Raw genomic sequence first — 16,888 nt, 5'->3', positions numbered from 1 at the left:
CAGACAAACATCTCTTCTGTTTCGCGCTTGCCATTTCTGTTTACCTCGTCAGCTTGCCAGAGATTGTATATGTAAAGTAGAGAAGATAAGGCATGTTTTAAGCCAGAGACTTCATGAATACAGCTGGAAACCCTCCCACCATCTGTTGAGAATTCTGGAAAACATTTTCCAAAGAGATTACAGTAACTGTGAAATTATTGGGTGCTCGCGAAATGAAAACTGCAGCTAAACAAGAATTTCTCTGGCGGTAACGTTCCGGGCAAGCATGTGTCACTTGAGAATTTCTCGGGCGTGCCACTGAAGAGGTTAATGAATGGTGGAAGTTTTAATGTTTCCCTATAGTAACAGCCTTCATGGACTGTGCAGATAATATTGCTTTTCATTCATCCAGTTATTTCACTGTATTTGGTAACAATAAACTACATGACCCACTCTTTCTTCTCGAGTGGAGCCATTCTTTGCATTCTTTGTGTCTTGTTTCTTTTATTTTTAAGAATGGAGTGTTAAAATTTTTTTTTTTTTTTCTTTCTGCAGGAATATATGCCTTTACCTCCAGATACAGAAAATGATAGTACAAATCAGGATGAACCAGTTTTAATATTCTCCAATGTTGAGTGCTTAATGTACAGTTTCCATCGGTTATGCAGGCAGTGTCCTGACTTCCTTACAAAAGATGCTGATAAATTAAAAGATTTTAGAATGAGGTTTGTATATCTTTGTATTCTTGCTGTTATTATTGAAGAGTTGGCGTTATGTGGTTATGCATGTTTTGACATGAATATTTATTTATAATTATTAATGTGGACATTTTATCAGGATGAATCTCATGCTCTCTTCTACGTCTTGGTGCTTAGAAGGGTATTATTATTATTATTATTATTATTATTATTATTATTATTATCATTATCATCATCACCATCATCAGAAATAGTAGTATTTTTATATTCATCAAGTGTCAAAGATCTTTGAAGAAACATTTGATGGGTACCTGACAAAATTAATTATCTCAGCCACAGATTGCCCAACGGAGATGAGGTTTACACTTCCATTTCATGATCTAGCTTGTTTCATTGATATAATTTCTTTGAAAGTAATATGTACTTTGACAGACTGCTGTCATAATTTAAAAAGAAATCTTATGTATTAGGGAATGTGTGTCTATAGACTGGAAAGCCTGGAGGGAATGCAAAAGAAACTCAGTGATGAGTCAGTGTGGGAACAGGAAGAGGAGACAAGGACAAACATAAAAATGCAGAACAAGGACAATCCACATCTTCAAATATAGCTCAAGCTTATTTCTGCATCTCGGCTTCATCAAGGAGGCGGGCTTCAGCACTCATTGAGGAGTCATATTTGCAGATCTTCAGTCCTGTTGTGGGAAGTGTAGGATAAGAAGAAAGCTGGATAAGGGAAGATAAGAGGGAGCAGCAGAAAAAGACGAGGCAGTGAATTGCCTAGGAAATATATTTTGAGGTATTGTGGCAGGTTATCTGAATCCTTAAAACTAAACACACTACTAAATTTATCAAGGAGAGTGTGCGTGCGTGTGCATGCGTGCGCTTGAATCCAGGGTTTTGGCACGCAATCTAGTGATTAGCAATTGTATACCGCCACTTTTTCCTTCCGTGCCGACTTACGTTCTGAATGTGAAAGTTTTTTTTACCAACGGGACTCTTAACTGGCTAACAGTGGTGTGAGACTGTGTAGACTTGACCATAATGATCGTGACCACCAGGCAGAACAACTGTTTATAGTTATTTACAAGATCACTTGGAATTTGAATTTTTCCACATTTTGTAATTATACACTTTGTGGAACACACAGCCCTATGAAGCATCAAACTCCCGCTCTTCCATATGGCCATATACGCACTCTCATATAACTCGTTGCATATTTGCGACTGTCTTGTAACTGCTCGTGGTCACTTGTGGCTGATACAAGACTGACCGACTATTGTCAAATTTACCCTTTATGCAGGCCAGCGAAGATTCTTGCATTTTCCACTTCTGGATCATTCTGGGTGCCTCCTCCTTTCTTACCCAGCATCTTTTAAGGAGCTTGCTTAGTACGTGCCTCAAAAATTTGCTGAGAGTATTGTTTTGCTCTCTGTTGGCTCAGCACACTTTGTCACCTTTTGTGAACATTGTACTCTTCCGCAGGCCTCCTACACTGTCAGCCTTTATTGTTACAGTATTGTTGTTCATTTTCTGATTATATTTATTATATGGTTGATCGATTATCTGATTTTTCTGTCTGTGTGTGTATTTCGCAGATTGCAGTACTTTGCACGTGGTATCCAAGGATACATAAAGAAGCTTCGAGAGGCTTTGCAAGGAAAGACACAAGAAGAATTGAAAACTGAAGAAAATAAGATAAAAGTAGTAGCACTAAAGACAACATCTAATATAAACACATTGATCAAAGATTTGTTTCATAGTCCTCCAAGTTTCAAGAGTGTCATTAGCTTATCTTGGAAGCCAACAGTTGGAGCTGCTGTAAGTAAAAAGGTGCTGTTGTACCCAGCTTCACTTAAGTCAAAAATTAATTTTACATTGTGTGATTATTGAATTGTTATAAAACAAAGATGTGCTCCGAAGCACCATACCCATTCCCCCAGGGTAAGTGTGGGTTTTTTTTACTGTGAGGCACTTATTTATTTTCATTTCAAGAGTTCTTTTCACTAGTTTAATTTCTCTAGCTGAAGTTGTTATGAAAATAAAGCAGTTTCTGGAATTCTGTTAAGTAAATTTCAGACGTGTTTTAACCTGTTCAATGAGAATATTGAAAGTTTGTCTAATACATCTCTCTCTATTTTAACAAAGAACAACAATTTTGTCAATTTGTGTATTTCTACATGATTCTGTTGGTGAAAAAGCACACACCTCTTCCGTCACGCCCTACAGGTTGAATTTCCCCAGACCCCGTCTTAGCACTTGCCTAGGACCAAAGAGAAACCTCTGTGCTTAATTTCAGGTTTTTAGGCCCAGCAGCTGTAGTGCTGTGTTGATGAGTGATGAGAGATTGGGTAATTTTTCTAAGTAAGCACTTTATTAATAGGGACTGCTTGGCGTGCTCACACGGTAGGATGTAGGTTTGTCTCCCCATCGTGAAGTCGAAAAGTAGAAAGAAATAAAAAAACAAGATTTTTACTTGGCTTTTAAGTTATCAGCCTACACAAAAAATGAGTATCTGGTTAATTCCTGGGGGCAATGGTGGCCGGGCGTGGAGCTAACCGCTTTATCCCACCAAATGCCAAGGTTGTGGATTGTGGAAGTCTTTGCCTTCCACTCCTCCAAGGGCCTTCGTGGTCTGTACAGGGATGACTGTTTGTTTTTCTTAAGCACCTTAATTCTTCATTGGACTGTTGTAAGAAGTAATGGCAACCTTACAAATTTAATGTTGCTTGCAGTTATACGAGAATAAATGAAATAGAATAGAGTTGTCTTAATAAGCAAATTACAGTAAAACCCCTCTTTTTTACACTTTTGAAGGGAATACTGAAATATTGTATAAATTGGGTTTTACTTGCCTGTGAGTACCTGAAATGACGTGGAATCAATAAATTAGCACTGTTGAAGGCAAACTGTTAAGCAGAGGGCTAGTTCTTTAAAACAGCACAATTAAGGATAATTTCCTGTTTTATCAAGCACCATACAAATAAGCTTTTTGAGTCCTAAAGTCATCAAATTTATTTTCTCAAAAATAACAGAAATGTTATGCTGAACCAAATTAGTCCTGTCTAAATGGAAAATAAGAACAAACACAAGCTATTGAAAATAACACTAATGAAAAAATGATGGTAACAAACACCTGAATACCGGGACAAAGAGGTTGTCTTAACAACAATTCTCAAATTTAACTTACACATAAAAATTACCAGAATATCTACAAGGGAACACTAAACACTTGAAACAATAATAAATTACTATCAAACCTTCCCAATAAGTCATAGATAAGTCATAAGATAGTTTGAATTATTTATAAGGAAATACAAAGGATGTAGAAGATTCTCGAATTAACATTTAAATTTCACAATATATATGAGCAGATATCAAACAAATAAACTGGATGAGGAGTTGTTGGAAAAAAAAAAAAAACTCACAGGCAATTACACTTTCAGCAGGGCCTGAAATGCAGTGTGCACATTTCTGCCTTGGAAAAGAAGTCATAGTTTACTTTGCACTTATTTTGTGGGTTTTTCAAATTGTTCAAATTCATAAATGTGATTACCGATTTACTCGCGTATTAGACCCCTTTTTTCACACTTTTACAGCCAAAAATAATAAAGGGGGTCCAATATGCGATAACCTCAAAATTTTGTGACTTCTAGGTTATAAAGAGCTATAAATTGTACGTGTAAACATTTATACTATTATTTAACAAACTTAGAATTTATTTAAGTTATACTGGCTATTTTTGTCGAAAAGCAGTATTTCTAAACATAAAAAGACATAAAATGGTGAACACGTCTTTTAGGCCTACGGTACATATGAAAGTCCGTTTTAGTTACTCATATCACGTCATTCGTTACATCTCATTAATTCCTCTGGTGAAGTTGACGTCAGGATGGGCATACGGCCGTAAAAACTCGCTACAAAGATTCGTCTCACTTCATACTCTATTCCGTAGAAGAAAGGGATAAGGGTATTGTGTTATCATATAATTAAATATTGATACAAAAGAACTTAATGGCCAGTCATTTGTCTCTGTCAGTTCAGCAATAGGCCTACCACACAGTAAACCTGATCACTGCTTTCATATTAATTATCGCCTTGCACCGCCAACTTCCCTGCCTTGCTACCGGCGTGTCGGCATTCTAAGTGACGTCATCTTAACTGCTATCTCTCGTCAGTTGCGTCAGCCAAGCTTCTTTCTCTTTGAGCCATGCACTGCAATCAAGAGCATACGAGGTCCCGTCTTTTTGAACCTTTTAAAAATAATTTTGGTCCCGACTATGGAGTCTAAACAGTGTAAATCTATTCCCAGATTGTCTCTGATATTCCCAGTTGGGGTATATGTAGCAGAAGCCACCTCCACTTTGTCCAGCTCAAATCTCACTGGAGTGGCCGGGAATTGAACCATGGAACCCAGTGGAGAGAGGCTGGCGTGCTGCCGCGGAGGCTCATTAATAATAATAAATATTATTATTATCATTTAGTTAAAGAAACAGGTACGTTCACCTTAAAAGGTTTGGACTACTAGCTATTGGTGCCATCCAGTATCATATCATTTCATTTGTCATGCATGCATGCATGTCATGAAATGCCATTCTCTGTACTGAAATGCCATAGGTGAACAAGCTCATTGCATGATTATGTTCAGTATTTTTACTTTTGGCCACCAGTTTTACAAGTACTCCACCTCCTTATGATTTTAATTCTTTATATTTCATTTTCATTTCTGATATGTTGAGTATGGAAGTGAAACATGGACGATAACTAGCTCAGAAAGGAAGAGAATAGAAGCTTTTGAATGTGGTGTTACAGAAGAGTGCTGAAAGTGAGATGGATAGATCGAATCACGAATGAAGAGATACTGAGTCGAATTTGTGAGAGGAGATCGATTTGGCTAAATTTTCTACTCCAGTAAATATACCTTCGATAATTAACAGTCAGCCTTGTCTATACTTAGTTGTTTAATTAATTGTTTGCTATCACCTCATACACCTTACACGTTTCGGCGACCTACTGTCCTCTTCCTCAGAGGTTTTTCCTCTCCCTACCAATTATCTTTTGGACCTCTTAACTCATTCCACTCGCATGTCGACAACAGGTCGCCAGCCGCCGCTCTGGTCGATGCGGTTTTGCGTCATATAACTACTCTGTGGAGTACATTACGACTTCTATTTATTATACAATGAGTGCTGCTATCTTCTGGGCACAGTGAGAAGAAATTTCAGACAACTTCTTTTAGAATGCAAAGACAATTTTACTCTTGTTTCCTTGGTGATGTATATGCTCAAAGGAAAGTGATCGCGGTATAATGGGGGGCGCCTGGCATGCCGGAGAATGAAATATTGGTGACAATTTCAACTGAATTTACGGATAGTGACCGTGAAAGTGATAAACTTTTAGAGGCAAGTGATGAAAGTGATGTTTCAGAAAGTGAGCCAAGTGATAATAATAATAATAATGACAGTGATGCGTGTAATATTTGGGGCGGTATAATGTGTTGCTGCGACCCGGAGCTCACCGGCATGTACAAAATTCTAATACTGCTTGGAGATCGTGGACTACAGATGATGTAGGCCTGTCTAAATTCCCTTTTAGGTCAGTAAGTGGATTTGTAAGCCATGGCAATAGACCTGTTACAGAATTACAGTACTGGCAATTATTTTTTATGGACCAGCTACTAACCTCCATTACGAATGAGACTAATGAATATGCAAAACTAAACATTCAGAGAAACACTCCACTTCAGAAGCGGTCTATATGGTGTTCATGGAAGGAAGTCACGGTAGAAGGACTGCAAGGTTTTCAGCAATAGGCAACTTGCATTGGGGAGGCGAGAAACGGTTCACGTCTGCGAAACCTGTGAGAAGCACCCAGGACTGTGCTTCGAAAAGTATCATACCCTCCAGATAATTCGATGAAATGTGGGGAAAAACCTATCTGCATCTTTCTTATGTCTTTGTGTACAATATTTTTGCATTTTTGAATCTGTACAAAAGTGCTGTAAATATGTAATTAAGTGTTTAATAATACATCTCCCAGCATGGCAAAAAGAGACTGAAATAATTACAAGTTGGGAGACAATCATCATCATCATCATCATTATTTGGGGAGACATGGCTATGAAAATATTCGAGGGCAAAGGATTAACTTAATATAACACATCAAACACCAATGTTCTAAACATTTATTTATTTATTTATTTATTTATTTATTTATTTATTTATTTATTTATTTATTTATTTATTTATTTACTAGCTGATGTACCCGTGCTTAGCTACGGGATTCTCAGAAAGACTGACTTGGTGGTTTTCCTAACTGAATTCAACATAGGTCATTACAAAAACGTCAGTAGGAATGTAGCGATTGAAAACAATGTTATCATATAAAATACTCGATCAAATGAAAAACCGCACACTTTCTCACTTTCAACGAACAGTACTACGGTGCCGATCTAAGAGTCCAAAGTTCCAGAGCTGGAATAACCAGGTCGCAGACTGCCATGAACACTCCTCTGTCATTATTCCGTTAAATATGCACATTACACATTCCAATCAGAGGCTCAGAGTAGGGATTGTATAGCTGGAATACGATGATGAACCAGTGTGTTACGTATCAGATACAGTATATTAGAAAATGTATGAACCAGAGGAATGGCATGCTAAAGAAGAAAGTTATCTTCACCCCAGCTACTTCCCACCAATATACAGGCAGGCTGTTACAGTCGGTACGACCAGGCGAGTTAGCCGTAAGGTTAGGGGCGCGCAGCTGTGAGCTTGCATCCGGGAGATAGTGGATTCGAACCCCACTGCCGGCAACCCTGAATATGATATTCGGGAGATAGTGGGTTCGAGCCCCACTGTCGGCAGCCCTGACGATGGTTTTTCGTGGTTTCCCATTTTCACACCAGGCAAATGCCGGGACTGTACTTTAATTAAAGCCACGGCCGCTTCCTTTCACTTCCTAGACCTTTCCTATCCCATCGTCGCCATAAGACATATCTGTGTCGGTGCGACGTTAAGCAAAAAAAAAAGAATGGTATTCCGTGGTTTCCCATTTTCACACCAGTCACACCAGGCTGTACCTTAAAGCCAAGGCCGCTTCCTTCACACCACTATGCATTTCCTATCCCATCGTCGCCATAAGACCTACCTGTGTCGGTGCGACGTCAAGCAAATTTTTAAAAAACCTCGGCACGCTGCACTAAACCTATCTATCGGGGATGAGAGGAAACAGAAGACAAAAAGCACATCACAACAAACAATGGTCAATATAATGTTATTGTTGATAAAGTTTATGAGCTTTCTATATTGCAGGCCTTCATATTAGTTTTCTTTCGACTCTGTGATATTAGGGTGTCTTACAAAATTAATTATATCGTAGACTGTAGTTCCTTACTCTCAGACTTTACATACCGATTTTCACTAAATTGTGTTTACCCATTTTCTCGTGACCCGGCGCTGATATGGACTTAGTAACAAACATCCAAATTCATGAATATCTCCGATTATATGCAGTACGGTAACAATGTATAAGACGTAAGTGATCGGAAATTTAATAACTTCTTACATAGCTTACGGCATAACTAAAGTTATGTTAGTTATGTAGTATTTATCGATACGACCACTAATAACATAAATAACTTATTTGAGAATTACATTTCAGACCTTCCCCTAAACTACCATTTCACTCAGCGTGAATAAAATAATTTGCAGCCTAGATTGCAGTGGTTCATCAAACGACATTACATACCGATTTTCATTCAATTCTCTTCAGCCGTTTTATCGTGATGCGTGTACATACATACAGATAGACAGAAATTACGGAAAAGTAAAAAATGCATTTAGTTGTTACTGTGGACATGAACGATACAGAAATACCATTCTTTTCAAATTCTGAGTAATGTACAGACAAAACTCTATATTATATATATCTAGATTTATCGATACGACCACTAATAACATAAATAACTTATTTGAGAATTACATTTCATGCCGTCCCCTAAACTACCATTTCACTCAGCGTGAATAAAATAATTTATAGCCGAGCTTGTAGTGGTTCATCACCCGACATTACATACCGATTTTCATTAAATTCTCTTCAGCCGTTTTCTATTGATGCATGTACAATCAGACAGACAGACAGAAATTACGGAAAAGTAAAAAAAATGCATTTCCTTGTTACTGCGGACATGACCAATACAGAAATACCATTCTTTTCAAATTCTGAGTAATGTACAGACAAAACTCTTATTTTATATATATATATAGATTACATTTCAGGCCTTCCCCATAACTACCATTTCACTCAGTGCGAATAACATTATTGATAGCCTAGATTAGAGCGACCTATTCCCCGACTTTGCATACCAATTTTCGTGAAGATACGACCACTAATAAAATAAATATTTGACAATTAAATTTTAGGCCTTCCCCTAAACTACCATTTTTCTCAGCGTGTATAGCCTATATTGTAGCGACTTATTTCCCATCTTTGTCTAGCGATTTTCATTAAGACACGACGACTAATGACAAAAATATTTGAGAATTAAATTTCAGTCCTTCCCCTAAACTACCATTTCACTCAGCGTGATTAAAATAATGTATAGCCTAGATTGTAGCGGTTCATCACCCGACTTTACATTCCGATTTTCATTAAATTCTCTTCAGCCGTTTTCTCGTGATGCGTGTACATACATACAGACAGACAGAAATTATGGAAAAGTAAAAAGTGCATTTTCTTGTTACTGTGGACATGACCGATACAGAAATACCATTCTTCTCAAATTCTGAGCAATGTACAGACAAAACTCTTATTTTATATATATAGATTTATTTATTTATTTATTTATTTAATTTATTTATTTATTTATTTATTTATTCATTTATTTATTTATTTATTTAATTAATTAATTTATTGCTTCTTTCATGTGGTGAAGTTAGGGCACACGGCCCTCTCTTACACTTAACCACAATACAACAAATAATATTAAGGTTGCCTATTACTAATTATACTACTTATACTATTTCCTAAATTAAGCTTAATTACACACCCACACGATATGCAGCTTATTAGCTCGTTACTTCAGTCCTCTTTTCTATCTAACACAGACACTTGCACACACACACACACACACTTATAATGTACACACTTATCAACTACCCTTACGTTTACATTATATAAAACTAACAGAAACAATTTTTAATTTTACAACTACCAATCACACGCACACAATACACACCAATACACACTTCAATGGGTAACTCTCAACAGGAAGTCTCGGCAAGATATTTTAAATTTGAGGAAAGAGTCAATGCCCCTGACACTTATTGGCAGGGAATTCCAAAGCCTGGAACCGGTTACAATAAAAGATTTATTATACACAGAAGAGTGGTGAAGAGGAATCTCTTAATAGAAATCTAATACGTGTCATAATTAAAATAAAATATATCCTAAACATCATATAAGAACACTAAAAATACACTATTCTATTTACAATTTGCTTAAAATATCATCCTTGTCTATTAACTAAGAATACAATCAATTTATTCTGCTTTGTCCATATAGGCTGTTGTTACAATGGGCTCGCCACACCCAGAGGCATTTTATACCTACTGCCAGGTTCAAAATTAGGCTGCCCCCAACATGGAGACAGACGCCTTTCGTAGCCGCTCCTCTGGAGTACAAACACAACGGGTTTGCCCCTTCCGCATCTTCACCGCACCAAAGTTCATCTTGTCCGCCATAGATGCCATTGAGGACTTCACCCCTTACCCAGGGCAAAGGCCCTCCTTATTTATGACCCCTGGAGAGAGGGTGTCCTAGTATTTTAAAGCCCCCAGGAATTGGGCTACCTGTTGGTCCGCCGGTTGTATTGGGTATTTCAACCAGCCCTACATACTGTAGGGGCCACCTGGAGACACGCTCTATAGAACTCAGGTTCCCCTGGTTACTTCCGGAAGTTAACCTCTCCTACAATGGCTGAGATCGTGGCAGTGTACAAGGAATATTGTAGTTGTGTGCAAACACAAGTTGGCAGGACAAATTGGTTCAAAATCATGGGCTGAGACAGGGAAGTGTTCTATCACAAATCCTGTTTACAATAGTAATGGATGACATCATTAGAACAGCAAAAGCAGCATGTGGAGGAAGAGAAATGAACATGTTATTTGCAGATGATATTGTGATTTGGGGAGAAGAGGACATGAATATTTAAGAACAGTTGGATGTGGTGAATGGGAAGATGGAAGAATGTAGATTGAAAATAAATGTAGAAAAGAGTAGAACTCTTGTTATGACTAGAGGGAAGAGAGAAGGGAAAGGTCAGATTAGACTTGCAGACAAACCCTTGGAAGTAGTGGAGACGTTCAAATACCTGCAGATTTAATTGATGGAGAATGCTCGACTGGATGCGGAAATTAGTAGGAGGATTTCAGCTAGAAGCTGTTTCTATCATAGTGTAAGAAGCATGTTATTGGACAAATATGTGCCATTGGAAGCAAAGGAAACACATACAAGATGTATTACGTACCCATAACAACTTACGGGGCAGAAACTTGGACAGTGACAAAGAAGGATGAGAATCGAATACAGGCAGCCAAAATGAAGTTCGTGAGGAGTATGATACAGAAGAGTAGAAGAAACAAAATAAGGAATGAGAAAATCGGGAAGAAATTGGGAGTGGAAAAAATGAATGATAAAATAGAGAAGAGCTGACTAAGATGGTTTGGGCACACAAAGCAAATGAGGGATGGCCAAAAAAGGTGTTGGAAATGCAAATTTAAGGAAGGAGAGGCCAAAGACGACCACTCTTGAGATGGAAGGACACAATCCAACGCAGTATTATAGAAAGAAACCTGGACTGGGACACAGTGGTGGAAAGACCGAAGAAAGTGGAGAGGAACCATATTTGCCCCTACCCGGCTACGGCTGGATAATGGGAAATGTTGATGATGATAATCAATTTATTAAAATTAGGTCATTTTATGAACATTGTAAATAGAATAGTGTAATTTTAGTGTTCTTATATGACATTTAGGATATATTTTATTTTAATTATGACACATATTAGATTTCTATTAAGAGATGTTTAAAACTTTAGTGTTATATGTGTAATATTAAGTTAAGAGGTCCAAGAGATAATCGGTAGTGAGAGGAAAAACTGCTAATAAAGAGGACAGTAGTTTCTCGAAACATGTACGGTGTATGAGGTGGTAGAAACTAATTAATTAAACAACTCTTAACCCTTTACAATGGCGAAAAATGAAAGTATCCTCCTATTCAATACATCATATATTCCGTCATTAGACGGAGTAAACAAGTTCAGACATTTTTCGGCTCGTTTGAGCCATCTTCAGTGAAAAAATTAGGGGGGTTGGAATAATTTACATAATATGAGTTGAAAAAATGCTAAAAAACATAATGAAAGCGCAAATGAAAAAACAAACAAAAGAGAGCCTAGACGGAAACAAAATAGCACAAATATACAATATTTACATCAATATGCAGAGCAAAAAACAACTTATTGCGACAAAATTCAGTGAAACAGGTGTTAATTTGAAATAATAATTGATACTAAAAACTGCGTTAACCTAAGAAACAAGGGAATGAGAAAACAAATGATGCAGATGGAAATGAATAATAGTAGCACATGGTGAGGTTGTGGACCTCATAGTTTACAAATTATTAGTTTATAAAAACGACAAAACAGTTTGAAATCGCTGTCAAAATCCTAGTGGAAACCCATCACATCAAAATGGTCAGGAGGAGAGCGGGAGCAAACATTTTGAGAGAAACCAAGCCTGAATTAACCTGCAGGCGAAAAGCCTGTGATAAGGAGAAAAAACACCTTAAATTTAAGGCTTCAGAAATAGCAGCATTCTTAATATCTTCTCAATCTAGCTGTCCCTTTCTTCATTATTGTTTCATAATGTTGGCTGGTGTTTTGCCTTATTATAGAGGGGTCGGAAGGGCCGCATATAAAAATATGAGAAGCTGTGTTAGGTAGAAGACAGATGCATAGTAAATTGTAGTAATCTAGTGGAAACCGTCAATGAAGTTGTAATGGTGTGCAGTAGGTGGTTGTCCTCTCTAGTGGCCTGGCTTTGAGAAAGCGACAAAATTCAGTGAAACAGGTGTTAATTTGAAATAATAATTGATACGAAAAACTGCGTTAACCTAAGAAACAAGGGAATGAGAAAACAAATGATGCAGATGGAAATGAATAATAGTATACTACTTTGAGAAATACTTTGAGAAAGCCAGGCCACTAGAGAGGACAACCACCTACTGCACACCATTAGAACTTCATTGACGGTTTCCACTAGATTACTACAATTTACTATGCATCTGTCTTCTACCTAACACAGCTTCTCATATTTTTATATGCGGCCCTTCCGACCCCTCTATAATAAGGCAAAACACCAGCCAACATTATGAAACAATAATGAAGAAAGGGACCGCTAGATTGAGAAGATATTAAGAATGCTGCTATTTCTGAAGCCTTAAATTTAAGGTGTTTTTTCTCCTTATCACAGGCTTTTCGCCTGCAGGTTAATTCAGGCTTGGTTTCTCTCAAAATGTTTGCTCCCGCTCTCCTCCTGACCATTTTGATGTGATGGGTTTCCACTAGGATTTTGACAGCGATTTCAAACTGTTTTATCGTTTTTATAAACTAATAATTTGTAAACTATGAGGTCCACAACCTCACCATGTGCTACTATTATTCATTTCCATCTGCATCATTTGTTTTCTCATTCCCTTGTTTCTTAGGTTAACGCAGTTTTTAGTATCAATTATTATTTCAAATTAACACCTGTTTCACTGAATTTTGTCGCAATAAGTTGTTTTTTGCTCTGCATATTGATGTAAATATTGTATATTTGTGCTATTTTGTTTCCGTCTAGGCTCTCTTTTGTTTGTTTTTTCATTTGCGCTTTCATTATGTTTTTTAGCATTTTTTCAACTCATATTATGTAAATTATTCCAACCCCCCTAATTTTTTCACTGAAGATGGCTCAAACGAGCCGAAACATGTCTGAACTTGTTTACTCCGTCTAATGACGGAATATATGATGTATTGAATAGGAGGATACTTTCATTTTTCGCCATTGTAAAGTGAAAACCGTCAATACGGAATGATTCCAATATCTTGTAACTCTTAACCCTTATGCTTTCAAGGTAACGATCTATCGGTACCCACGGTTCCTACGAAAACTGGCATGGTAACGATCCATCCAGAGTTTAAAACATGCTCATTGGTGTTCAATGTCTTGTTTACGTCGTGGTTGGTGGGAAATATGTGAGCATTTCTCTCTGTTTTTGTTACTGATACTGATTATATAGTGAAATTAAGCAGTATCATATGCATTATATTTAGTTTACTTGCTAGTCCATTAATTAAATAGTTTTCTTAAGTAATTAGGTGCATATTGTAAGCAAAGTGTTAGATATAGCCTTGTCATATGTAGCTCATTTAGGTTAGGCCTAGTTATTTATCGCGTGCGACATGGTGAAGGGAGATCATTTAGCTGACAATATCACTGAATATCTTGACAATTATTCAGGTGATGATGTTTCTTTGTCCTAATCAGAATGTGTAGATGATAATGATAATAATCCAGCACCTCCGTTAAGAAATGTATTTTATACAAAATGGCCGACTTTTTTCAGTGATACATCACTTTACACAATTTAATCTATCCTTTGATCTAATGCTCATAGAATCTCGATATTTACCATGCAAGTAAACAATAATATGACCTTTCTACTAACATCAATCACTAATTTATGCATTGAACCATTTCCCAGAATTACTTCAAAACTTTCAAAATCTGAAACTTGTAACTTTGTTTCCACATTTGTTATTTATTTAAATTGAACCCTTCTGGTTTAGGGACATGATTTACATGCAGTGATAATAAGTGATATATATTCTATAAGTTTACAAACTTTCATGTTGATATTGGTGTGCCTTTCATGTAATTTTAAAAGAAATGTGTGCATAGTTGGGTAAATATGTCTGACAGTTTTCACACATCCATCAGGTGAGAGCTTGAAAATAAAAGGGTTAAGTATTGACAAGGCTGACTGTTAATTATCAACGGTGATTTATTGGAGTAGAGATTGTAGTCAATACGGGCCATTATAAAAATCATGCCACAATGATTTAGTAAACTTGGCTAAATTTGATGAGAAGAAGAGATAGAATGATAGGACACACATTAAGATGCCCAGAGCTTGTTCAGTTGGTTTTTGAGGGAAGTGTAGGCAGTAAGAATGGTAGGGGTAGACCAAGTTATGAATATGACAAGCAAATTAGAGCAGATGTAAGATGCAGCAGTTACGTAGAAATCAAAAGATATCACAGAATAGGGTGGCATAAAGGGCTGCATCAAATCAGTCCATGGACGGATGACTCATACAATAACAACAACAACACTTGGTTAGTAAATCTCTTTCCTCGATTTTTGCAGAAGGAAGCAACTGTTGCTGGCCAGAAGCGACACACACCCATCACGTTCAGCAGTGGAGAAGCTGGGGCCAACAAACAGCCAAAGACAGACAGGTCCCAGAGGGAGATATATCAACCACCTAGTGGCAAATATAGCAATAAAGTCTCAAGTTACGGTAAGTTTTCTGAATGTTTGAATATCTTCTTCTTCTTCTCTCTTTTGTGGTCCTTTTTTTCCTCTCTATTGGAGTTGGCATTTGATGTGGATTAGGCTCTGTTTTATGGCCAGATGCCTTTCATGACACCAACTGTTTTGTGGAGGATTATAATCACTAGGGCTCGGATGTTTAGGAAAAGTCATATTTTTTCTTTGTTTCTATTTTCTTGCATGATTGGATTTTGGTACAAATCAGGTGATTATCGTCACAGTTAAGTGATTTTTTTGTGAAATAAATGCATATTTTGGCTATTTTTTCATAAGGTCATATTTTGAGTTATTTTTGTAGAAACGTCATATTTCTGTCATATTTTGACGATAGCTGTAGCTTTGCAAAATCATATTCAACTTACCGAATGCTAACTAGTGTTCACAAAACTGCTCGATATCACATCTGCAGTTAATACAAGTGGAATATCCTTTATATAAAATGAAGGTCATAGACCTCATTGCATCTTGTACCCCACCCGCTGTACTCGGCAACCCAGTCTCCCAGCCAGAGACACAAATAATCCTGAGAAACCCATCCCAGCGGTGAGCTAATTACTTCTTGCAATCACTCACTTGTCTTGTTCAGATATTTATTTCTAGTTTTCTCATATTTCAAACCACCAATGCACAGTGCAAACGTATTTTGACTTTTAAAATGTGTGATCTTATACTCTTAGCAAACGTAGTACTTTACAGATATGTATTTAAACACAGCATATCTTTTTTTAAATAATATACAGGGTGTCCACCCGTATGGAAAACCTGGGAAACAGGGAAATGTCAGGGAATTCAGGAAAAAATCTGGAAATTCATTCTTCTGCCAGATAAAATTGACATACCGTATTTATCCGTGTAATACAAACACATTTATCAGTTTTTATAACATTAATCTAGGGCATACAAACACATTTATCAGTTTTTATAACATTAATCTAGGGCATGTCTTTTATGCCAGGAATAAATTTTAATGAAAAGTTAGTGTGACCTCGAATGTGAAGTAATCAATAATATCAATAGCTATATTATTGATCGATCGAATTTTCAGTGTTTTGATCTGCTTACTATGGAATATTCTGTGTTGTTGGGGAATGGTGAGCTCGATGAATTAGACCTATATTGCGTTCTCAGTTTTTTCCAGTAATGTTTCCAGACTCTGAAACAGCTTCGAAAGTTCAACTGCTCAGAACAAAAGTTGCATATACAATCACTCGTGGTTTGGCTCTCTATTTCCATGAACAAGTTCTTGAGATGGGTAGTAAGTGCACACATTTCGCCGTTGGGTTTGACGAGACACTGAATAAAATTTCTCAGATAGGCCAAATGGATCTTGTAGTTCATTGTTTCAATCCTGATACTAATGAAGTATGCACTTCTTATTTTGATTCCATGTTTCCTGATCACTCTACCTCCTCAGATTTGTTAAATGGTTTTTTGCAAGCACAGCAAGGACTCTATCTAAAAAATTACAATTTTCAGTGGATGGTCCAAATGTTAATAAAAAGTTCCTTCAGGATTTTGGTAATTTATTAGATGATCTAGATGTTCCTATTTTGTTGA

The 16,888-nt window shown here is 36.9% G+C and overlaps 1 protein-coding gene across 2 annotated transcripts in view; it reads left to right on the top strand.

Moving 5' to 3' along the window:
* Window positions 1-16,888, top strand: part of cass (cassowary) — a 134,458-nt gene that overhangs the window by 68,788 nt on the left and 48,782 nt on the right. For both annotated transcript variants that reach the window (XM_067144587.2, XM_067144588.2), the window contains exons 7-9: window positions 535-704; window positions 2,273-2,495; window positions 15,146-15,299. In XM_067144587.2, the coding sequence (XP_067000688.1) occupies window positions 535-704; window positions 2,273-2,495; window positions 15,146-15,299 (547 nt within the window). The remainder of the gene's footprint in view (window positions 1-534; window positions 705-2,272; window positions 2,496-15,145; window positions 15,300-16,888) is intronic.

The sequence above is a fragment of the Anabrus simplex genome, chromosome 3 (genome assembly GCF_040414725.1).
Source record: "Anabrus simplex isolate iqAnaSimp1 chromosome 3, ASM4041472v1, whole genome shotgun sequence".
Classification (NCBI taxonomy): Eukaryota; Metazoa; Arthropoda; class Insecta; order Orthoptera; family Tettigoniidae; genus Anabrus; species Anabrus simplex.
The sequence above is the reverse complement of the archived record's forward strand: the minus strand, read 5'-3'. Positions and strand labels throughout refer to the sequence as shown.